This window comes from Muscardinus avellanarius, assembly GCF_963383645.1.
Source record: "Muscardinus avellanarius genome assembly, chromosome: 6".
Taxonomy (NCBI): Eukaryota; Metazoa; Chordata; class Mammalia; order Rodentia; family Gliridae; genus Muscardinus; species Muscardinus avellanarius.
In genome coordinates, this window is record NC_137791.1 from 13941847 (window position 1) to 13967183 (window position 25337).

Below are 25337 nucleotides of genomic sequence, written 5' to 3' on the forward strand. Positions count from 1 at the left end.
ATCACCCATAGTATCTTCTATTTCTACCACATTTTGCACACACAACAGAATTTATATGTTGTAATACAAATTATCTGATCAACTACACTCATATATAATTTCCTACAGAAATACTTCAGAAATTCTATTTAAGAAAGCTAGTGGACAATCAGTGTATGTTTACAATTATTTATACACTGTTCTCCAAAGGTACCTTATCCATCCAAAGATCCCTTCTGTAGAGTCATGTCAACTACAGTTTGGAACTTGGGACCTAGCCCGTTGTTAAAAGCATAAATCAGGTATTTATATTAAATTGGTTGGTTAAAATATGTACAAATCAGTTTTCATTTTATGTGTTGTAGCTGTCGAGTTGGCATCTTTTTCAAAACTGTCTTCAGATTGTTTTTTAGTTTGGAAATGGCACATTTTAATTTGCTTTCTCTTTTTACTTCTAGGCTAATTAACAGCAGAGTAGTTCTTTATGGCTTTCTTTGCATCCTAATCACTTGTCATAATGTCGTTTCACTAGTAGCAACAAGAGTGTGGAGATGTCAGGGAGGATCAAGAATAACGGTCTCATTTTTGTTTCTCTGATTATGAACATAACTGATAATAAGAGAATGACAGTATTGGTGACTAGATGTTTTTCTAAAACAACACACCTTAAAATATCCCCGTGTTATTTAAGGCTTGAAAGGAGTTTTCTTAGTTTTAGAAAAGAACCTTTAGTTAGTGCTTTGGCGTGAAGGCTTCTACCCCGTGTGCTTATGAAAAGTGATGGGTGTTTTTGTTTGTTTGTTTTGTGTGTGTGTGTGTGTGTGTGTGTGTGTGTGTGTGTGTGTGTGTTTTCCTAGTGATGGGGATGCAGGACTTGATATATGCTAGGCAAGCCCTCTACCATTGAATTACATCTCCAGCCCAGAAAATCTTGATTGTATTCAACAGACAGTTTCTACTACAATAAAGCTGTCTTTGATACTTAAGAAGAAAATGTAAAGCTTTTTAAAAATTTTGTTATGCATCATTGGTTTGTCCAACTCACCGTGAACTATTGCTTGTCTTGCTTTGACGTCTTGGTTTTTGTAGACAAAGATTTACGGACCTTCTGTCAGCTGTCTGTGTGGCCCTGAAGTAGCTTGAGGACAGTGACTGTGCATGTCACACAGCTTTATTCCCCCAAAGTCTCAGGAGGGCAGGTGCCATCAAGGACTATATGTGATGAGAATGATTTCTTCTTCCTTTATTTTTTTACGTACGTACGTGTGTGTGTGTGTGTGTGTGTGTGTGTGTGTGTGTGTGTGTGTGTGTGTGAGAGAGACAGACAGACAGACAGACAGACAGACAGACAGACAGACAGAACTTGGGATTGAACCCAGGGCCGTTCTACCACTGAGCTACACCCAGCCCTCTTTATTTTTTATTTTGAAACAGGGTCTCCTGAGGTTCTGGTGCACTGACCTTGAGCCTGCAGTCTTCCTGTCTCAGCCTCCCATGTAATGGGATTCCAAGCATGTGCCAGTGCACCAAGCTATGATTTCTCCTTGATGTGATTAAGATGTTTGTAAACCTGAAAGAGCTTAAAGACAGGAGAGTTCCTCTGGTTACTCACTTCTTAAATCCTAGAGAAGCCAACTTGTTAATGATGTAGTTTTAAACATGATGGTATTTTGCACTCTTAATGTGGTATATATCAAGTATGTGTGGACTGGCTCGTATGATATACAGCAAGACTTGGTACTTTTCAAGTAATTGCTCGTCTCTGTTGGCATGCCTCTCCAACTTGTCAAAGAGGAGAGTGGTAAGAAATATCAAATTGGAAAATAACACATGTAGTGTGATATAGCATATGCATCAAAATTATTTTTCTCAATAAGAAAACTATTTTTAAACTTGGTTCTTTGTATTATATTAATGGTAATTTAACTTTTCAGTATTATAGGAATTTAATAACTTATTGTAGGGAACTTCTCAACCATGGGAATATCTTCCATTAATGTTTCAAAACTGTTTTCATGCTTTACCGTCCAGCTGGAGTCCTAATGATGTGCAGCAAAATTCTAATAAGAATCAGATGTTAACGACTGAAGTTCATTGTACTAAGATATTAACTATTCAATGGAAAGCAGTTCTGTTCGTCTTTAATTTTTGTGCTGAAAATGCTGACCTGTATTTTCATCTTTCAGCAGCTAAAATCTTGAACTGATTTAAACCTTTGTCAGTATACTTAATAAAAGAAAGCTCGAAGTATGGAAGGGGAAATTTTAAGTAATTTTTCCCCCTCTAGAAAAGAGAAAAAAAAACCCACCTCTAATGGTGTTAAGAAAATGTCATTATGAAGTTTGCTAGGCAATATGTTCTTCAAATCCACCCTTCTCTGTACATTACAGATATTGTTCTGTTTTTGCTTAAAATAATAATCATTTCAGATAATTCTGTAGTGAATTGATCTAAAAGCCACTAACAGATTCTAAGACTTGATAGTTTGAAAGCCAGGCTGACACTAATTATAAATGAATAAATAGGTAGCATGAGCCTTCTGACTCCCATGTGACAGTGACGTACAAGAAAAGAAAATGTAATTATGTTTGCCCTCCTCCCTTCCTTTTCAACATGTGTTAGAATTTTATGTAGTCCTAAAGTGTGTATCTAGAATTTTACCTGTTTCTATAATTAATAAAATGCCAAAGTAGTAATAGGATATTATGGCATTGAAGTAGAGTAATACTAGTTTTTAGCATCAAATAAAGTGAAATCAGTGTGGAAACAAATTTTTGTATGTGCCAGGTGGAAGAAATTGTGCCAGTGACAAATTAGTCTAAAATACAGTTAAAACATTTTATGTTTTGAAAGACAATCTAAAGAAATGGGAGAGGTCAAGGAGTATCTGAACCTAGACTACCCTCTCTCTGTAAGTAAAGGTGGCAATACAACTAGATACAAAAATCGGTATTTTAAACTGGTCATTACAGTTAAACCAATTACAGTTTAGAAAACAATTTACTCTCCTAAAAATGCCCATCTTGATTTTTTGTTGTTAAGAGCTACTTAGTTTGCAGATATCTTTCTTTAGGAAAATATGTGCATTCTTCATTCTTACCCATTGTTCGTAATTGTTTGTGCATTGTCTCTCCCTTTGAGAACATTCAGTGAGGAAGAATTTGGTCAAAGGGTTGCTCAGAGCAAAACCATTACATAATCATGAAAAGAGGTGCTCATAGACCAGAAAAGGTTACAGAGGAGAGGGGATTTGGCTTGGAGAGTGGAGATGGTGATTAGCCTTCTTAAAATGATGACTGGGGGCCAGCAGGCAATTTCTCAGCATAAATGCTCCTCCTAGTTCTCTATGAACAACTCGGGAGGCTTAATTTCCATTTTCATACTTATGAATCTATTCACATAAGCAGTTTGTGAATGGAGATTAATGGAATTGTCAGTACTCTGCAAGAAATTATGACATGGGTTTTTGTTTCTTCTGTCTTCAACTTTTGATGAGAAAAACCTTAGTTTGATGAGAAAAACTTAGTAGTGCAGGAAACACCCACATATTATATTACTATTATGGCAATTCTAATGTTAGAGTATTCAAAACATTTGAAGAGTAGTTTCCCTTCAAGAAAAGCTGCCAGTTGGCAACTTAAAGAAATGAATTTGTTTTCTATGTTGGATAAAGCAGTTGACTTCTTCAGTAAGAGCAGTAGTGTGGAATGTGACGTCATTTTTTTTTGTGGTGTTAAGTGAACAAATAAACATGTTAAAATTGTTGTCAGCCTTTCTGTTGATACTTATGTTGTCTTCTAGTCCTCTCCATCCCTGAAGTCATTTTTGTTCATGAAATAATGTTTTCCTATTTAGTCTTCTATAATGTTGCCACGGGTCAATTAAAATTTACGGGAAAAAATTATTTTTGTGATTTTTTAAACTTACATGCTAATTACCAATTTAAGATCGTGGTGGTCAGATACAGAGTGCCCGGGCCCCTGAGCAGCTCGTGGTTAAGCTTGGGCTTGAGTTAATGGACTCACCTGGGTGGCGGCCAGGGCCGGTGGGTGTGGCTGGAGGAGGGCCTGGGGTGCAGCTTTGGCGATTGTACAAGGTCCCCATCCCCGTGCTTCACACTCTGCTTCCGGCCTCCAGGATGTGAGATGTGAGGGCAAAGCCATGTCTCCCTCTCTCCCCTTCCTGCCGCCATATGCTGAGTTCTGCAGTCTCCAGCCTCACATGTCTGAACCCAGACATCCGAGGAAACTGTGGACAATCCTCTAAGTTGCGTGGTCAGTTCTTTGGGTTATAGTGGTGAGAATGAATTTATCTACTGATGGGCTCACAACCTCACGGCTCAATCACATCACCTCAGAACACCAATTTATGAGCGCCTCAGGAAGCATTCTATATCTAACTATAACACTGAAGTTACCAAGTGAGAAAACGTTTATTTTTTTTTAAGTGTTTATAAGACTGAAAATTTGCCTCATATTGAAAGAAACCACTACATTCACCCCACCCTACTGGTACCCTATTTTTACAAAGGACTTTCTTAACTTTACAATGTACCTTGAATCTATTATATTTATACATGGTTTCTTATTTCTATTTTTTACAGCTGCATAGCATTCCAGTATGTATATATTTATTTTTTAAATAAAAGCCTTAAATATAAGACACTAAATATGCTAAAACAGTGCTTTACTAAAGTTAGTACTAATTATGGCAATAAATACATATTTTAGAAAACAAAAAGACTGGAAATTAAAGAGCATCCATCTTAAAGGGCTTGATGGAGAACAAAACAAATGTAAATAAGGAGCTATTAAAAATTGGAAGCAAGCATATTATAGGATCAGAAGTAAGAAGTTGGCTGTCTCTCCCTCTGGAGGCGGCCCTCATTCTCCCTTGGATATGTATTCCTTGCTTTACTCCAAAAGATGTCGCTTTCTCTCTCTTGAAACAGTCCACATCCTGCTTTGAATGTGTATCTGATTTTCTAAATAAATTTGTCTGGGAGGAAAAAAAATTAAAAGCTGCTTGGAAAGAGTTATACTGATAAACTTTGGTGAGACTTAAAAAAAAGAAAGCAAATAAATGAAGTCAAGAATGACATATGGGGCATCAATGAGGATCCTACAAAATACTGAAAAAATATGAACAATTTTTGTTAAAATTGAAAATTTAGATGAAATTGAACATTTTCCTTAAAAATACAATTTACCAAAACTGTATGGGGGGGGGGGAGGAATGTCCTAGTGCTAATAAACTGAATTTAAAAGCTTAACCTCTGCTTGTACCAGTGATTTAACACATTTAAGAATAGTCAAATTTCAAACTCTTCTAAATATTGTACACTCTGCAATTAATGAAGCTGTCATAAAGGACAGCATTAAAAGGGAAAATTGTGTGCCCGCGCCACCTTAGGTGCAGTAATCTAAGATTGGCATACTGAATCCAGGAATGTACTAAATATATGTATCTATGTATATATAGTTTCAACATGTGATCCATTATGGCTACATTCAGTTAATGCCCAGAATAAAGCTAAGGCAGTTTAAACGTTAATTTTCAGGTTAACACTTGGAAATCATGATCTTAGATGCAGCAAAAACATTGATGGATAAAAAAATGCAATCCATTCTTATTCAAAACATTCAGCAAATAAGTCTGAAGTGGTTACCTTAACTTTATAAAAATGTATCTTTATAAACTACAGCAAATATACTTAAAATATGCTGATTACATTAAGAAAGACTGTCACTATTTGTATCAGCCAGCTATTGCCACAAGAAGTATATAATAGCCACAGAACAAAAATCAAATTCATTGGCATCCAGTAAGCATTTACTCCTGACATGTCAGTAGGCTAGCTAGTCAACTCTGGTAATCTCAGCTGGATTCAGCTGGCCTTAAATTACAACCAATTTTGGTCATCTCCATGTGGCTTTGCTGCTTCTGGAACAATGGGATATTTGAGGCAGGCCCCTTGCCTGGCGGTGGCAGAAGTAGAGGAACAAGCCCATTCACTCAAAGACATTTCAGGCCCAAACAAATGTCCACTATTACTCCTTTAGTCATGGCAAAGCACATGGCCAAGCCCAACATCAGTGGAGTAGAAAAACACACTGCGGGGAAGGGAGAGGAATTATTTGCCACCTAAGTCCAAATTGTCACAGAACATCTTTAAAGCATTGTACTAGAGATTGTGGCTAGCACATTAAAACAAATGTGTGGAAAGAAAAGTTATTATTCACAAATTATAGTAATGTATTAAAAATTCTAAGGAGTCGGCACATCAACATAAAAATATATGCTGTAGATAATAATGAACTCATTTCAAAAAAGAAAGGATTTGGGGGTATTCTTATCACAAGGTCTTGATATATATTTGAGATAGATATTTGAATACTATACAGTGTATACATGTACCAACCATTACATGGTATGCCATAAATATGAATAGATTTATTTGCCAGTTTTAAAAAGTTACAAACTACTACTAACATAGTTTGTGCAAATAATATGCCCAGTACCCAAATAGACAAACAGAAGAATGCCAGAAGTGACCCACAAATAAATGGAAACAATATTTTTAAAGAATCTATTTTGTCTCTTTATACCAGTAGGAGGCAATTTGAAAATAAAACTGTGTAGCCGGGCGTGGTGGTGGCGCATGCTTGTAATCCCCGCGCTTGGGAGGCAGAGACAGGAGGATCACGCAGGTTCGAAGCCAGCCGCGTGCACTGGCTTAGGAGACCCTGTTTCCAAATTTAAAAAATGTAAAAGTAGGTCTGGGAGTGAAGGGCTTCCAGGAACCCCAGTACCACCAAAAAAAAAAAAAAAAAAAAAAAAAAAAAGCTGTGAAAATAAATAGCAGTATTTTAAAGATACTTAGTGCCTAGGGTTAAATATTACAAAGGATGTATCACATTGCTGAGAAGACTATACAATGCTATTGAAATGCATTAAAGAAAAAAACTATTGAGATGCATACCGTATTCATGGATTGGGAAACTTTTCACTTCATATTAATCTTACAGGCTTAATACAGTCTATTCAAAGCATTTATTTTTTCTTTTCCATAGTATCTACAGGGGCTTTATCTGTATCAAACTGCGCTATATAGAGAGCTCCAGAGTTTCCTTAGATCAGCACCTAACTAGGGCGTTTTACACTTCTGGCAGATTATTAGAGTGCTGGTGGTCAAGCCAGCTTTGCAAACATGTTCACTTTTTCTGCCTACATCACTTCTGTTTATACCATTGGCTTAAAGCGATTCACACACCCAAGCCCAGTGATAAGTAGTGGGGAGGTTTAGGCCACTAATGAGGGAGTGAATCTTTGTTGGACAGTAACCCACTTTGTCACTTGTGGTAAACTTGGCCAGAGGTAGCTACCCTATAGAAGTGGGTGACTATGTTCCCCAGGATGTGTGTGGGGCTGAATAATAACCCCCAAAAGATGACCAAGTGCTAAGTTCCAGAACCAAGGAGTATGTAACATCACGTGGTAAAAATGATTTTGTAGATGTGGTCAAGCCAAGGATTTGGGGATGGGGAGATTATCTGGTTATCCTGGTGGGCCAGCATAATCAGGACTGTCTTTCTAAGAGGGATACTTGACTACTAGAGAAGGCAATGCAATAAAGCAGAAGTTGTCATGATAGAGCTATAATCCAAGGGATGCCTATTGCCTCTTTAATCTGAAAGAGTGGATTCTCACCTGGAACCTGTGGAGGAATACAACCCTGCCAGTTCCCTTTAGATTTCTGACCTCCAGAACTGTCAGATAACAAATTAGTGTTTTTTCAAATCACCTAGTTTTTGATAATCTGTTACAGCAGAAGTAGGAAACCAATACAGACATCATAGGGATTCATATCTGCACCACAATAGTTTGAAACTAGAAACAACTTAGGTGTTGGTCAAACACAGGATAAAATCCTTACATATTCCTACAGTAGAACATGGTACAGCCAGCCCTAATAATGTATGAACTACAATTAAATGAATTAACATGGATGAATCTTTAAATATTGGCCAAAATATGCCACATATAGAAGAAAATATACTAGATTATTTTATTTATATAAGGTTCAAACAAAGTAGCTTTATAACTTAGAGATGCTTATTTAAATGGTGCGTCTATATTTTAAAGCATTTACTATGAAGGTAAAGTCAAGATGGTCACATAGGGGTAGAGGTGGACCTGGGATGCTTACAATTTCCTGTTTCTTGAGTTTCACTGTGATTACCTGTTTCTTCACTTTGTAATAATTAACTAACATATTCTATTGTATGTACTAATAATTCACTATTTATTTGTTTTATGCACTTTTATGGATATGTGTCATAGTCTGCAATAAAAAAAATTCCCACTTTTAAAAAGAAAACTCAAAATGCAAGTTAAAAAAAGAGCCGGGCGTGGTGGCGCACGCTTGTAATCCCCACGCTTGGGAGACAGAGGAGACAGGAGGATCGCAGGTTCGAAGCCGGCCGCACTGGCTTAAGAGACCCTGTTTCCAAATAAAAAATATATATATAAAAAGAAAAATAGGTCTGGGAGTGTAGCCCGGAAGTGGAAGGATTTCCAGGAACCCCAGTACCACCAAAAGAGAGAGAGAGAGAAAGAGAGAGAGAGAGAGAGAGAGAGAGAGAGAGAGAGAGAGAGAGAGAGAGAAAGATTTGCAGTACTGGGGATTGAACCTGGGGCTTCACATATGCCAGGCAAGTATCTACCACTGAGCTCCATCCCCAGCTTGCAAACGCAGTTCCTAAGTCGATTGGCAGACCTTAAATCTTACCTTGTTGCAAATAATGTCTTATCCCATTAAGTGACAAATTGGCAGACTGTGACTCTTGCCATTTGCTTTACATGAAAAAGAAAACTAGGCCAGGTGAGGTGGCACAGGCCTGTAACCCCAGTACTTGGGAGGCTGCAACAGGAAGATCATGGGTTCAAGGACAGCCTCAGCACTGTAGTGGGCAGGAAGTCAAGAGGGAAAGCCACAACAGGAAATGAAATGTGGGGCCAATTAAATCAGGAGGATCGCGGTTCGAGGACAGCCTCAGCTACTTAGCGAGGCCCTCTGCAACTCAGACCCTGTTTCAAAATAAAGAATAAAAAATAGGGCTGGGGGAGTAGCTTGGAGGTCAAATGCCCCTGGGTTCCATCCGCAGACCCGCAAAAATAAATAATATAAATAAATAAAATAAAAATAAAAAAATAATAGAATGCCACCTGGTTGCCTGGGGGCTCCTCAGTCTTGTTATCAATTCTCACTGTGGGTCTAAAACAAGGCTAGGCCTCATTGTACACTTCTTTTCATCTCTGTTGTACTCTTTTGATCTCTTCTGCACTTGTAAGCATGAAGAGCTAATCAATTTGGCTTTTCTGGAAAGATGCCAGGAAGATTAATTTTCATCTCACTTGGAATCTTCAATTCTTCCTCTGTCTTCCCAAGTGGACATTACCGCTCTAAAATTCTGTGAGGCTAGGATAGATACTATGACTCTCACACCAACAATGCCCTCATGAATACAATACCTCAAATAAGGCCATAAAGCATGGACTATGAAAGGCTGTGTTATCAACATTCAGTCGTTTTGTACCGACAGTCTAAAGACCTTCACTTGCTCCTGGACACTTTCCCAGCCTAAATCCAGTTGTGGACCCCCCCCACCCCAGGCAAACTTCAGAAGAATTAGCAATACTTTATTGTATATATTAACTGATAGGCGTTGTTAATAAATCAAAGGAAATGGTAATATTTTCCTTGGTAAATAAATTCATTTTAAATATTTATAAATTAAAATGCATCCAGTTTTCCACAAGTGTGAGTTATAATTAAAACATGTTAAAGTTCCTCACATTCAGTCATAGAAGTCCATGCCCAAATGATCAACCAAATGCAATAATTTTCATCACTAGTAAGGAAATACTAGCAAATACATCCCTCGTAGTACATTACCAGGGAGTATACAGAATGCTATGCTCTCCCTTCCTATGGCATCAAGAATAAAAATTATGCAAACCATCTGTAGTCCCAGCACTTGGGAGGCTGAGACAGGAAGATGGCAGGTTCAAGACCAGCCTCAGCAACTTAGCAAGACTCAGCAACCTAGCAAGATCCTGTTTTAAAATAAAAAATAAAATAGAGTTGGGGGTATAGCTAAGAGGTAGAAAACCCAGGGTTCAATCCCTAGCAAGACAGATAAACACACACACACACACACACACACACACACACACACACACACACGGAGCTAACCAAGTATAAGTTTTCCTTATTTTTTTCAAAGAAAGTCTAAAACACTATTCTATGAGAATATACTTTTTATCTTCTTAGGGTGAAATAAAGTGAATAGGGGTTTTTTTGGAGGTTTTTTTTTGTTTTGTTTTGTTTTTATTGATGGTCCAGTCAGCAAAGATTCCCACTGGTAGGTTACATCCTTTTCTTGAAGCTAATTATGTGGCACAGTCCACGGTCTGCCTGGACTTCATCAATTCTCGTTTCAGCTGTTCGAAGCACACAAACATGACGACGTTCCAGGATGAGAGTCGCAGGAAGGCCGGCACGAATCTAGAGAAGGATACGTCACCATTCCGTCAGCGTGTTTGGGATTCTGAAAGCTATTTACGTACAGACAGTCTGTGCATCTTATTTTGCCACCCTTCTCAAGTCAAGGTGCTTCAGAGTATCTATTTTTTAATTGTTCCACTGCAGAAAATACTTTTCTCTAGATGTCCTATATTGCTTCAAAACGATGACACACCCTAGAGCCAGGCGTGGTGGCGCACACTTGTAATCCCAGCACTCGGGAGGCTGGGACAGGAGGATCACGCAGGTTCGAAGCCAGCCTCAGCTACTTAGTGAGGCTCTCAGCAACTTAGTGAGACCTGTTTCCAAATAAAGTATAAAAAAATACGTCTGAGAGTGTAGCCCCGAGGTAGAAAGCCCTTGGGTTCCATCCCCAGTACCACCAAAAAAAAAAAAACCCCAAATACAAAACACCCTGATGATCACATCTGTGCAAATTCATAAATGTCTTCATACACACCAAACCAGTGTGTCTCCTCCTTACTGACATGGTGTTTGTCAATAACTCTTTTTTGGTGGGAGAGGGGGAGAGGGATTTTTATCTCTTTCTAAATTTTGTCTCTTTATCGATAAAGTGGGAAAACAGTAAAAGAAGGAGCGGGAAGAGGAAGAAAGACAATGGTGAGTGAGTGGACCGTGTTCTGGAGTCAGGAATAAAGCACCGTCCGCGTCTTTGGGACTCCCGTCCTTAGAGAGTCCATCAAGGCTACAGGGGCTTTGTCTGCTCTGTGGGGTTTTGGCGTTGTTTTTAAGGATTCTGCAAACTGTGCAAATTAAAGGATCGATTTGGATGCCTGTTTGCAGCATTGAAATGTTCCAGGAGAAAAAGATGTCAACAGTTAAATCTGCTTTGGATTGCTTTTTAAAAGAAATCTAGACTACAATAACCACCTCCAAAGGTCTTCCTCCAAGTCTTTTAACGTGTTTCTCTCGATTCCCTGATATGTGCATTTTTATTGTGAAAAATATATGTGTATAAATTTAATAATAATATAACAAAGTTTACCATTTTAGCCACTTTAAGTGTACTATTATTTATTTATTTATTGTGGTACTGGGGGTGGAACCCAGGAGCTTTTCTACCTCTGGTATATATTCTCAGACCTATTTTTTATATTTTATTTGGAAACAGGGTCTCACTGAGTTGCTGAGAGCCTTACTAAGTAGCTGAGGCTGGCTTCGAACCCGTGTAATCTTCCTGCCTCGGCCTCCCAAGCGCGGGGATTACAAGCGTGCGCCACCACGGCCAGCTTAAGTGTGCAATTTAGAGCATTAAGTATATTCACATCATATGCAACCAAATAACATCAGCATCCAACTCTACAACCTTTCTGTCACTCCTGATGGGTTACACACTAGCCGCACACTTCCTCCCACCCCAGCCCCAGTGACCACTATTCTATTTTCTGTTTTTAGGCATTCGGTTATGCCAGGCATCTCATTTACATGGAATTGTTCGGTATTCATCTTTCTATGGATGGCTTATTTAACTTAGCATAAATCTTCAACATTAATCCATATTGTAATATGTCTCCCCAAGATTTTTTAAATTTGAAAAATAAAGATAAAATTCTTAAGTGGTTAATTGTTCCTAACTGCCATATCTGTTTAAGTTAATTATACAGTGTGTATCCATTTATGTTACTATATCATAAATACAGAGGAGTCTTGCAACTTTGATATGATGGATATGGTGCATTCATACTTACTTTATAAGGTTTGAGGCCTTGTTTTTAATATCTTGCTAGGGAAATCCTAACCTACGTGTTAGTTCATATTATACTTTCTTCAGAAGGAGGTTTCTAATATAGTATAATACAATACTTAATACAACATTGTGTTACAGAAAAATGTGATCTACTGCCCAATACTACTTTCTAGGTGAGCATACTATACATAAGCTGCATCATTTTCTGCATTACCTTTTTAGATAGGTGGCAATGACTTTACTCTAGTTTTGCCTTAAGAGGTGTGTGTGTGTGTGTGTGTGTGTGTGTGTGTGTGTGTGTGTTACTGGGGATGGAACCCAGGGGCATTCTACCTCCGAGCTACACTCCCAGCCTTATTTTTTAGTCTTTTCATTTTGAAACAGGGTCTCACTGAGTCACGAAGGGCCTCGCTAAGTAGCTGAGGCTATCCGTGAACCGCAATCCTCTGTCTCAGCCTCCTGAATGCTGGATACAAGCGTGCGCCACCATGCCCAGTAGTTTTGCCTTAAGAGTTTTAAAAATGGAATCTATCAGGTTAAAATAACGAAAGTCAGCTGTTATTTTCTCAGACTCCTGTGTTACGCTTTCCCTCTGTAGTTCTCTTGCCTAGAGTAGAGCTGAATGATTAGACTATGGTCCACATTTCCAATGGATTAACAGGCACTAATTTGGGGTAAGCTTTTATGTGAGGCTGGGATATTTTTACTATCACAGCTTTTTATTATCCCGGAATTAGTGAATTGGAGAAATCATGGCAACGAATAGTCAGTACAAAGCCCCGTGTATGTACTCGGCCTGGTTAGTTAACTGCCACCAGTTGAGATGAGACAGTGTCCCCAAGGCACACGGGCACCCTGAGCAACACAGACACAGAAGACCACGGCCTACCCTTTGAAAAAAGCCGTCGGTCCTTCCTTGGTGAACATCGTCATTGCGCAGCTGGGCACGCTTACATACTGTCCAGGTGTAGAATTAATAAATCTGGTTTTCACCACATCCACTGGAGAAGACAGAAGCGTTGTGCAAAACCCAGCGACAAGGGCCGACAGTAGATGGCAGGGGACATCATCTAAAGTGGATAAATGAAACAGGTGAGGTCGGGCTTTCACAGGGCCCGTCTTTTGTAGTTAGCTATTGGATGCAGGTGAGCCTCTTGGTAACAGGAGGTCGATGTGGATGTCTTATAAACTAATACAAATAATAAGCAAGTCAACAGAACGTGGCATAATGGCTGTCAAATAAATACCTTAGGAAAATAACTATTTTCGTTGTGCCCTGGGAACATGGCATAATGCCTGATACATAGGCATCTAATACTTTTAATTGGGTTAAAACCATTTTCCAAGGAGAATTTCAGTGTCTGTAGAAGCTGTTTGATTACTATTTTTAGGATCCATCCTCTGCTAGATGAAGTCACTAGTGAGCTCCACATAGTACTAACTCTTAGCTACACAGCAGGATGGATTTACCTCCTGAATTCTGATGCAAGAGAATAAGATTCTAACAAAAGTTCATATGATTATATTAAACGAGAATAATGCTGATGCATGCATGCAGTTGCATTTTGCTTTTATTGTGGCAAAACTGCAACAAAAATTTCTTGCAAGAAATAGTATCATTTCTTAAGGTTAAGATCTTTTTCTGTTTCTCAAAGATATTCCCTTTTTCTTTTTCTTTTTTTTTTTTTTTTTTTTTTTGCAGTACAAGGGATGGAACCCAGGGGCATTCTACCTCCAAGCTATACCCCAAGCCCTAATTTTTATTCTTTCTCTTTTTCTTTCTCTCTTCCTTCCTTTCTTTCTTTCTTTCTTTCTTTCTTTCCTTCTTTCTTTTTTCCTCTCTCGCTTTCTTTCTTTCTATTTCTTTATTTCTCTCTTTCTTTCTTCTTTCTTTCTTCCATGGGTCTAGGGATGGAATCCAGGGGCATTCAGCCTCTGAGCTACACCCCCTGCACTATTTTTTTATTCTTTTATTTTTATTTTTTTTTTTTTTTGCGGGTCTGGGGATGGAAACCAGGGGCATTTGACCTCCGAGCTACACCCCCTGCCCTATTTTTTATTCTTTATTTTGAAATCGGGTCTCACTGAGTTGCAAAGGGCCTCACTAAGTAGCTGAGGCTGTCCGCGAACCGCGATCCTCCGGTCTCAGCCTCCCGAATGCTGGGATTACAAGTGTGCGCCACCACGCCCGGCGTTTATTCTTTATTTTGAAATAGGATCTCACTGAGTTGCAAAGGGCCTCACTAAGTAGCTGAGGCTGTCTGCGAACCGCGATCCTCTTCTCTCAGTCTCCCAAATGCTGGGATTACAAGCATACATAAATTTGCTTAGCTTTTTTAAAAGAAAAATAAACAGAAAACTATTAGAAGTAAGGAATTCAGGATACTGTGGCTTCATTCAGGGTACTGTGGCTGCAGATGTTCCGAGATGAAGTCGGTAGAGGTGTGGTGGTGTTCGCTGCCTAAAACAGGAAGTTACCTGCTAATATTTGGTTTCTCACAAGGGCCCCCTTCATCAGATCATATGTTACTAGCTCTGTACAATTGATGATGATGCTTCTCAGCATATTAGGCGTAGTCCCTGGAGAATAAAGAAAAAAATGAACAATGTTTAGGAATTCTATAGTTTGTGATAAGCTGCTCAGTGGATTTACGTGTTTTGATGATAAAGGCCCACCGAGAAGCTAGTTACCTTTCCAAAGGGACCTAAAGCTCTCTGTGGTGGCGATGATTCTGTAAGCATTATAGGTCCCCGTGTAGCGAGGTTTGATACCATGCAGATGGCTCTGGGCCTGGAGTCTGACCTTCACGACTTCTGTGGGTTGCCCAATGAGCACGGCCACTCCTCCAGTTGTTAAGCCTGCTGAGATCTTGCTCCCCAAGCTAGGTGGTTCTATCCAGAGAGAGAGAGAAAGAAAGACTTCTTAAGAAAAAAAAAAATATCAAAACTTCAAATGCATCCATATGTCTTTTAATTTTTTTTTTCTTTTGTGGTACTGGGGATGGAACCCAGGGGCACTCGACCTCAGAGCTACACCCCCCCAGCCCTATTTAAACGCTTTTTATTTTGAAACAGGGTCTCTCTGAGGTGCAAAGGGCCTCCCTAAGTAACTGAGGCTGTCCACGAGCCGTGATCCTTCTTTCTCAGCCTCCAGAATGCTGGGATTACAAGCATGCGCCACCACGCCCGGCTCTTTTAAATTTCTAGCAGTTAACATTTTTTTTTGCATTTTATATCATTTATATTTCCTAATGCTTGTTCATGTGTCAATCCTGTACTACAGATTTATTATTTATTTGTTTATTTTTGAGATGTAGAAACACTGTATTAAAGACCTTAAAATACAAACATCATATAAATAAATGTTCAGGTTAACTGTTGAAACTTCATACATAAATAAGATAAAAATTACATTACTTTGTCAAAGTAAAGGAAAACCACATAATTTGTTTTTATCAGTATACTAAAATCAGAGGAATGCCAAAGAGCTTCTGCACAACTGTCAGAGTCCAGATTATTCCACATAAAAGGATTAAAACGACAGAGTTAAACTGGTGAATATATTCAAATATCAAGCTGACAAGAAAATAAACTAAATAATACACATTGTAGGGACCATTCCTGGAGGGATGGATGTTAAGTGCACTACACATTTGTCAAATCATAGATGGGCTAGAAAACTTCAGTTGTCTGAAACTTAAGAAATGAAGATTGCCAGGTGTGGTGGTGCACTTTTTTTTTTTTGGTGGTACTGAGGTTCCTGGAAACCCTTCTACCTCCAGGCTACACTCCCAGACACATTTTTATCTTTTTATTTGGAAACAGGGTCTCTTAAACCAGAGAGGCTGGCTTCAAACCTGTATGATCCTCCTGTCTCTGCCTCCCAAACACGGGGATTACAAGCGTGCGCCACCATGCCCGGCGGTGGTGCACACTTTTAATCCCAGTATTTAGGAGGCTGAGACCTGAGGATCGTGGTTCATGGCCAGCCTCAGCTACTTAGTGAGGCCCTCTGCAACTTAGTGAGACCCTGTTTTAAAATAAAGGATAAAAAATAGGGCTGGGGGTGTAGCTCTGAGGTTGAATGCCCCTGGGCTCAATCCTCAGACCCGCAAAAATAAGTAAAGAAATAAAGACTTTCAAGGGAAAAGAAAATAATGTCTGCTTAAACAGTGGCATGGTTCTTGCTGGCATTCAGCTTAGTTCTTTCCCATGTTTTAACTGTCTTTTTTTTATATTTCCCAGCTGCACGGAGGCAGCAGTTACCAGTGTTGCTTGGTCTTCCTCCTCCCATAGACAATGTTAGTAATGGTGGTCATCAGGCTTAGGGCTTTTAGGAAAAGTTCAGGTGACAGATCACCTTAACATGGGACATCAAGTACTAATAAGCTACCAGTAATGAAGCAGACAACAAGAAAAAGAAAAGGCTAAGAGAGTGATTTTTGTCTTAAAATGTAGAAAAGTTGGATTATGTTACTCAGGACAGATATCATATAATCAATCAATAAAGAGTCTTGAAACCCAAAATTCATTCCTATAATGATATGTGATGTTATGGTTCAATTGCATTTACTCATTACGGACTTCCTCAGTCTTTCTGTTTCTTGATCTTTAAAATAGGGGTAATAAAGCTGGGCGTGGTGGCACACGCTTGTAATCCCAGCATCCAGGAGGCTGAAACCGGAGGATTGCGGTTCGCAGACAGCCTCAGCTACTTAGCGAGGCCCTCTGCAACTCAGTGAGACCCGGTTTCAAAATAAAGAATAAAAATAGGGCAGGGAGTGTGGCTCAGAGGTCAAATGCCCTTGGGTTCCATTCCCAGACCCCCAATAAATAAATAAATAAATAAATAAATAAATATAAAATAAGGGTAATAGTTTGACCTCATAGAGTTGTGATGTGTGTTAATATCATATTAATAAAGTACTCAATATGCCAGCATGTAGGAAATACACAGAACTGAAAGCACTTTTACCCATTGTTATTACGATTGCACTTTTTCTCATTGTGCTTGGCCAGGGGCTGAGTATATATGATAGGTAAGTATATTTTAATTGAGCTATCACATGATGACAACTGCCTTCACCTTGGGGCCTGTGTTTGCAGTCTCATTCTGAGGCCCTCATCAACCCTCCGGTCCATTCTTTGTTCCAAAGAGACCATATTCTTTTTTTTTTTTTTTTTTTTTGTACTGGGGATTTGAAGTCAGGGGCATTCTACCACCAAGCTACACCCCCAGCCCTTTTTATTTTTTGTTTTGAAACAGGGTCTCCGTAGGTTGCTGAGTATCTTACTACATTGCCGACTCTGTCCTTGAACCTGTGACCCTCCTGTCTCAAACTCCCACGTGCTAGGAAGGCCATATTTGTCTTCCCTTCTCTACTCACGTGCTGGAATCTAGTGTAGATCTTTTTCTTAAGCTTGTGTGCTTACTGGACATCACCTGTTGATATTCCTAAACTGAATTTATCTCTCCCATTGAATTTCTACATTTCTCTCAAGAAATAATATCTTTAGCCAGAAACTTGAATGTCATCTTCTGTGTCCATCTTTCCCTTAAGACTTCCTTCTGGCCATCCCACCACTTCAGTCAATTGTACTTCTTAAATCTTCCTGATTGACATCGCCTTCCTATTGCCAGTGCTTTGAGGTATAACTCCACCAATTCTTACTTTCTGGATCTTTTTATGCGAATCCCTTTTCTAGAAATACCATGCACTGCTGCCCAGGAGACCTTTTGAAAGCGTAAACGTATCTCTGCCACTCCCCTGCTTCACGTTTTGTCAATGACTTCTTGTCGTGGCAAGGATTAAATGCAGACTCCTCCGCGTGTCCCGTAAGGCCTGTGTGGCCTGGGCTATACCATTCTGGTCTCTCCTCTCCCGCCTGGCCCGTCCTTCCTCCCTGCTCTGCAGCTAACTCTGCTCCTGAGTCTGTGAGCATCATCTTCTCTCAGCTCGAAAAGTCTTTTCTGGCCACTTTGTTGAATCACCCCTATAGGATCTTCCTATTCACATCTCAATTCAGATATGAATGCTTCAGGTAAATCCTGCAGGGCCGCGCCCCCACGGCCAGGTCAGTCGTTCCCCCTCAGTGTGTCCAGTGTCCTGTAACGCACCCTGCCGCCGTCCACAGTCATCGCTTAACTTCTCCTGAGGAGCACCATACTCAACCATGGGCTCCTGCCCAGAGACACACCCATCACCTGCACATCTAACACAGTTTCTGGCACACAGGTGGAGAAAAGGCTTACTAAATGAGCTGAGTAGTCATAGAGTAATGTCAGATTCACATTAATTTGGCGCCGAAAGCACCCAGTGATTGATTAGAATAGTCAATCTGTGGAGAAAGGCACTGTATAAATATGACAAGAGTCTATACAAAAGTCTAGAAACGTCCAGACTTTATCCTCACTTTGAGAGTACCCATGTGGGTACATTTAACTTACATATGTAAAGATAATAGTTAAAATAATCCCATAAAGTTATAGCATTCAAAGGCTACTCAGTATAGAAATGATGAAGTCGACCCTCTCAATAGTCCTTTCAATTCTCCTCACAAGATCTAGCTTTCTTTCCTTCAAACTAAAGGTTTGATGGCACGGAAATGACCAGGGATGCTTCTGCAAGAATCTACAGATTTCTTGGTACCCTGTTTGAGGGTTCAGATTCAGATGGCCAGAATAATTCTCATTGGAATTTACCATGCTCTATAGTGGTTCTGATATACTTTTCTGTTTGGAGAACTTTGGGTTAAATTGTGTGTGTGTGTGTGTGTGTGTGTGTGTGTGTGTGTGTGTGTGTGTTTATATTACTGGGAATTGAGCCCAGGGGTATTCTACCTTTGAGCTACATTCCCAGCCATAACGACTACTACTACTACTACTACTACTACTACTATATTATTATTATTATTATTATTTGTGGTGCTGGGGATGGAACCCAGGTGCATTCTACTTTCCAGCTACACCACCCAGCTCTATATTTTATTCTTCATTTTGAAGCATGGTCTCACTAATTTGCGGAGGGCCTCAGAAGTTGCTGAGGCTGGCCAGAACCTGCAATCCTACTGTCTCGGCCTCCCAATTACTGAATTACAACAATGTGCCACCACGCCCAGCTCCTTTCTATTATTTTTTTTGGAAACAGGATCTCCCTAGGTTGCTGAAAGCCTTGCTACAGGGTTGCTGAGGCTTTCCTGGAACTTGCAGCCTTGTCTCAGAAGCAGATAGCAGTCCACCCATATTCTCCAGAAGGAGACCTAAATCAGACACAAAACTTCCATCGCTGACTGGGGGGCTTTTACAAGGATCAATTTGTATCTGAAACACCAACTTCCATTTTTCCTTTCCTTTCTATAAACAGCCAGCTTGTATTTGGAGATGAGCAGAGTCCAGATATCGATGTTTTCCTGCCCATTTGTAATGAAGACTACTACCCTGTGTGTTTTTGCCTACTTGTTTGTAGTGGTGGGATCCAGGAATTCCCACCTGCAAGCTCACTCTACCACCCATAGCCCCACCCCCAGCACACATACATGCACACTTGACTTTTCCTTTTTAAAGAGCCAAGTCCGGGGAACATCATTCCTCACCAGGAACAGACTCATGGCTTACCCTGGCTGTCCGAAGTGAAGTACTCCTGAACAAACTCGTAGAGGCCGATCCTGAGAGAGGCGGAGCTTATTTGCTTCTGGAGGCCGGCGGGCAGCCCGCTGTACAGTTTCACTGGCCCTTCGGTTTTGGCCACAGTGGTGATCGTTCCCAGGACGCCTTTATACTTAATAGTGGTGGGGAATTCGCCTTGGATCTGGAAGTGGGAAAGGGCTCGGTGAGTAAGGGGGTCTTACCTGGAGAGGACCAAACAAAACAGGCATTGGCTGTTGGGTTTGGAGAACCCTTACTGGAAGGCGTTCCCACTCGGATCTGTACGTTCAGTTTCTCATGCCCAACCTCCTCCCCACCCCTACCTCATACATGTGTATGTCCAGATGTCTCTATGCATATATGGGGGTGGAGCAGTCTACAATGTACATTCGAAACACTTCTTTCTTCTCCCCCAAACTCCAAAACCGATTAGCCAACAGGCGCCTCAGCGCTCAGAAGAGTTAACGCACCCTGGTTTTAGAGGGCTTCACGCTAGTCACCCATCACCCCCGGTCCCCAACCTTCCGTTATCCCCAGGGAAGGTCCCAACCTCACATCCTACGACATCCCGTCCCGGGACAGAGCTCCCTCTCTTTGAAGGTGGCCACCTGCCATCCCTAACTAAAGGGGCCATTAAATCAAAGCGAAGAGTCCAAGGGACACAACGGGACAGCTCTCCCCTCTCCTCCCCTCCCCGGGACCCTGCGCCATCCGCTTGCGGCTCCCTCCCCTACCTGTAGCCGGACTTTGGCGGTGTCCAGCGGGAAGGTGACCACATCCGCCAAGCAGGCGGCCACGCCGGCCGAGAAGATGTTGACCTTCATGGACGGGTGCTCCTCGGAGGCTGCGGGGCCCACCATCTTCGCTCAGGGAGTCGAGCGAGGCGTCTGTTCCCGAGTTCGCAGGCTCCTGCCCGCCAGTGGATGGAAGACCCTTTCCCGGACCCTTAACTTTTGCCCCGCAGGCTGCGATCGGTCCTCCGTGACTTCTGGGACCCCACCCGGGCGCGGCGGTCAGGTCGGGAGGTGGAAAGTGCCGAGGTCAATAGCAGGAGCCCAGTCCCCGCGCCGGTGCCAGGAGGACCCGCTGCGCCCGGGATGGAGCGCACCGCGCCCTGCAGCCCGCCTGCTGCACCTATATTGACCTCCGAGGCCTGGGCGTGGGGACCGCCGGGGGCGTGCCCGGGCTGCCGGGGCCTCCCGCCCCATCCCTGCCCGCCTGCCAGGTCGCCGTTCATTCCCCAAAGCCCGGGCCCAGCACCTTGGGTGCGCCAAGAGCCGGGCGTCACTCCGGCGCACTCCCAACAGACACCTCTGCACGCCGTTCACCTTTGTCGCCCTTTGGCCCTGGAGGGGCATCCCCGAAATCAACGCGAGCTCAGAGATCCTGCTAAAAGGCCTGGCAATCTGTCATCCCACCCCGCTGCCCCGTTCCCGCCCTGCCCTGCCCTCCCCTTCTGGAGGGGGATCGAAGGCAGACGCTGCCAGGCACTTTGCAAAGCTCTCTGCTTTCCTTTCCTCTCCCTCTAACTTCACGTCCTCCTTTCTCCCTTTTCCAACCACTGAAATCAGACTCGAGAAAATCCCTTGCAAAAATGAAGAGTGCCCTGACTTCGAAAAGAAAGCGTGTTCCTCCGTTTGATAACCTTTTGTAGGAAGAGTTCACGTGAGATCTTAGACACTAGTAAGCGGATAGTAAAGTGTGGCCCCGCTGTACAAAATGAGACCTCCCTTTCCCTTTTATTTCCATTTCTTGGGGAGGCCAAGGAAAAGACCCAGGCAACAGGCAGGCAGCTCTGCCACCATCCCTAAGCTCTGCGACCCTGGGAAAATCATCTTCCTCTCAGAGTTTGCTGCCTGCTCTGTGATACGTGGTTCCAGAGCTGTGCCAGGTCTGAACCCCTGCTGCTAGCAGCAGAAAGGCCTACAGAAAGGCAGCAAACACTGTGATGTGTGTTTGTTGCCAGAAGAGGAATTTTTCTTCGTGCCTCTCTTTGTACAAAGATTTATTTTAAGCGTTTTTTTTTTTTTTACAAATCTTTATAATTGCTTTTAAAAAAATAAGTGGGAGCCGGGCGTGGTGGCGCACGTTTGTAATCCCCGCGCTTGGGAGGCAGAGACAGGAGGATCGCGCTGGTTTAGGAGACCCTGTTTCCAAAAAAAAAAAAAAAAAAAGTAAAAATAGGTCTGGGAGTGTAGCCCGGAGATAGAAGGGCTTCCAGGAACCCCAGTACTACCATTAAAAAAAAAAAAAAAGTGGGAAATCATAAAAAATCAGTAGAAAGAAAAACATAAAGGGAAAAGATCAGACCCACCTTTCAGGACCTCTCAGATAGGCCAAAGATTCTTTGGCTATTACCGGCATCCTGCTCAGTTGCCTGGGACCTGCTGGTACTCCAACTGAGCTAAGCCCCCAAATAGAGTGAAGAGGAATCAGAGACATCTCCATGAGCAGAGCAAATAAGACACAAAGATCCTAGAGAAAACTTCCCAAACCTTCTAGAGGCTCAGGGTTGTGTATTCTGCAAGACAGGATGGGTCTTGACCATTATCAAGTTTGGAATAGCTGTCAAGAGGACCAAAAACAAAGAAAAGGCCATCGGATGGGCTTCAAACATTCTTGGTGATCACAGAGAAGGGAATTATGGCGGTGTTACAGAGTCCGGGCTGCTGGCTAAGCAGGGATGGAGAATGTCCATGGTGGTCCTCTGGCTGGACTGTATGAGGGGTGGCAATCCTTGTTAAGTCCATCTCTACTGGCTACCCCCAACTCTCACTCACACCCTGAATCTTTCACAGTTCTGTACAAAGTGGTTCTAAAATATAAATGCAAATTCAAGAGAGTCCTCCTATTGAAAAGAAAAAATGAGAGGCCATGGCCCTTCCTCTTGAATCTGACAGGCTCAGGCATGCCAGGTCCAAGGGAACAGGGTGGAACTGAGGCTCTGTGGCTTCCGAGGCTGGACCATAAAAGTTTATACAGCTTCAGCCCCATTCACTGGAACACTTGCTTTCAGAAGCCTGAGTCACTGTAAGAATCAAGGAGCCGGGTGTGTGTGGTGGTGCACGCTTGTAATCCCAGTACTTGGGAGGCTGAAACAGGAAGATAACAGGTTCTTGGCCAGCCTCAGCTACTTGATGAGGCCCTCTGTAACTTAGTGAGACCCTGTTTCAAAATAGAAAATAAAAAATCAGGCTGGGAATGTAGCTTGGAAGTTGAATGCTTCTAGGTTCAATCCCCAGCACCACAAAAATTTAAAAAAAAGAATAAATAAATAAATGTCACTGAGGCTGTCCGGCTGGAGAGCCATATAGACATTTATATCCCTCCTCACCAGAGCACCTGACATTTAAGAGCAGATGTACTCTCTACACAAGCCCACCTGCTAGACCAAATCTGCCAAGCCCTGACACAATTCCTGACCCATAAGTGTGAGAGACATAATCAGAAGGTTGGTGTTTAAGTTAAGGTAGTACTAGGTAACCAGAAAACCACCTTCATTTATTTGCAAATTGGGAGTGGCCTGTGTACTTTCTCTGCCCCTCCTTCCAACCCCACCTCACAAGGGGGAGTTGGAGACAGTGGGTGGGTGCAGAGGTTTTGGAGTTGACTATGAAAGGAAGCCACAGGATATTTGTAAACAAGAAGCAGGATGCCCTTACAGTTGTTTTTGTTTCCATATTTTGTTTTTGTGGTCCTGGAGGTTGAACCCAGGTACATTCTACATCTGAGCTACACCCCCAACACTATTTTATTTTTGAAACAGGGTCTCGCTAGGTTGGTGAGAGTCTCATGACTTGCTGGCTGTTCTTGAACCTGCGATCCTCCTGTATCAGCCTCCCAAGTACTGATATTACAGGCCTAAGCCACCATGCCCGGCTTGTTTCAATATTTTAAAGAAAGATAATGACAAGAGGAGAGGAAGAAGGAGGACTATTAGAAGAGGAAGAAATAAGAGAAGTCTCTGTTATAAAATAGATTGGCACCGCCAGGTGCGGTGGCGCAGTACTTGGGAGCCTGAGATAGAATCACAGGTTCCTGGCCAGCCTTAGCTGCTTAGTGAGGCCTTCTGGGACTTAGTGAGACCCTATTTCAACATGAAGAATAAAATATAGGGCTGGGGGTATAGCTCAGAGGTAGAATAGCCCAGGGTTCCATCCCTAGTTCTGCAAAATAAATAAATAAAAATAAAATAGAGAGGGTCATAAAGTCCACAGTTCAAGTGCAGTCAGGTAGGGAGAGAGGACCTGAGACAAGATGAAGGGGCTGATTGATGTGAGATGGTACGGAAGGATGACAGATTGGCATATTAATACTGGGCTAGACATAGTCACTTGAAACTTCTCCAGGAGATAGTTCAGTTTAGATCAGTGGTAACTGATGTCCTGGGTACAAGGCTGGCTGCAAAAGCTCAAAGGAAAGGCAGAACCCAAAGCCTCAGGCAAGGAGACCCTGCGAGGTCATAGAAATTCAAGGCAGAAAATAGTTCTGGATTCCAAGGAGCCGGCTGACCTCCTGGGCTCTGCGAGACTCTGGGAATTGGGAGAAAGTGTCCCTCGGGTTAGAGAAAGCAGTAGGGGAAAGGGTGGCATCCCCAAAGGGTCCAGCTTCTGCTCTCCTGGCACAAAGGCGTGGGGAGGTTAAGAGGAGGGCAGCGTGGGCAAAGGTAACTGGCTTCCGTGACTCCGGAGAGGAGAGGCAGCAAGTGGCCGCTGACGGTGCTCAGTCCCCAGACGCACGTGCTCCCACTGTGGTCGACCAGGACTCAGGGAGCAGGATGGCTTCCTCTTGAATCCAGAGGGGGAGCGATGCTTTGCATTTGAACGGTGTCCCCCAGTCTCTCTTAGCCACCAGGAGGAAATATTGTGGCAAAATTACTCACACATTTGGTTATGCAGAGGACGGAAGAAACAATTTACGAATGCAGACTTCAAAGATGTGAGGGGAAGATGGATATATTTGATATCAGTAATAAGAATGTGCGTCTCTTACCTAATAATTAATTATTGCGTCCCCGCCAACAGTGTAATTATTATAACATCTATACATATTGTACAGTTAAATTTAATGTTATAAATATTATTAAATAAATCATGAGTGTTATAATTAAAAGTTACGAATGCTAAACATAGGATAATTATGTCAATGCTAATGTTACAAATGTAATTAAATAAACTATGAGTGATATAATTTAAAGTTATGAATGTTAAACATATGATAATTAGTATATCGATGCTGTATTAATGGTAGGGTTATAAATTGGCACAATTTTTTTTTGGTGGTACTGGGGTTCCTGGAAGCCCTTCTACCTCTGGGCTACACTCCCAGACCTATTTTATATTTTTATTTGGAAGCAGGGTCCCCTAAGCCAGCGCGCGCAGGGCTGGCTTCAAACCCGCACGATCCTCCTGTGTCCA

The 25337-nt window shown here is 41.8% G+C and overlaps 1 protein-coding gene across 1 annotated transcript; it reads right to left on the reverse strand.

The window, feature by feature from the left end:
* Positions 1 to 10434: 10434 nt before the first annotated feature.
* Positions 10435 to 20780, reverse strand: UCP1 (uncoupling protein 1; the record flags this gene model as incomplete). Its single annotated transcript, XM_080697716.1, has 6 exons — positions 10435 to 10549; positions 13165 to 13345; positions 14754 to 14855; positions 14967 to 15167; positions 19891 to 20083; positions 20655 to 20780. The coding sequence occupies 6 exons, from the start codon at positions 20778 to 20780 to the stop codon at positions 10435 to 10437; spliced, it is 918 nt and encodes a 305-aa protein (XP_080553842.1).
* Positions 20781 to 25337: the final 4557 nt, after the last annotated feature.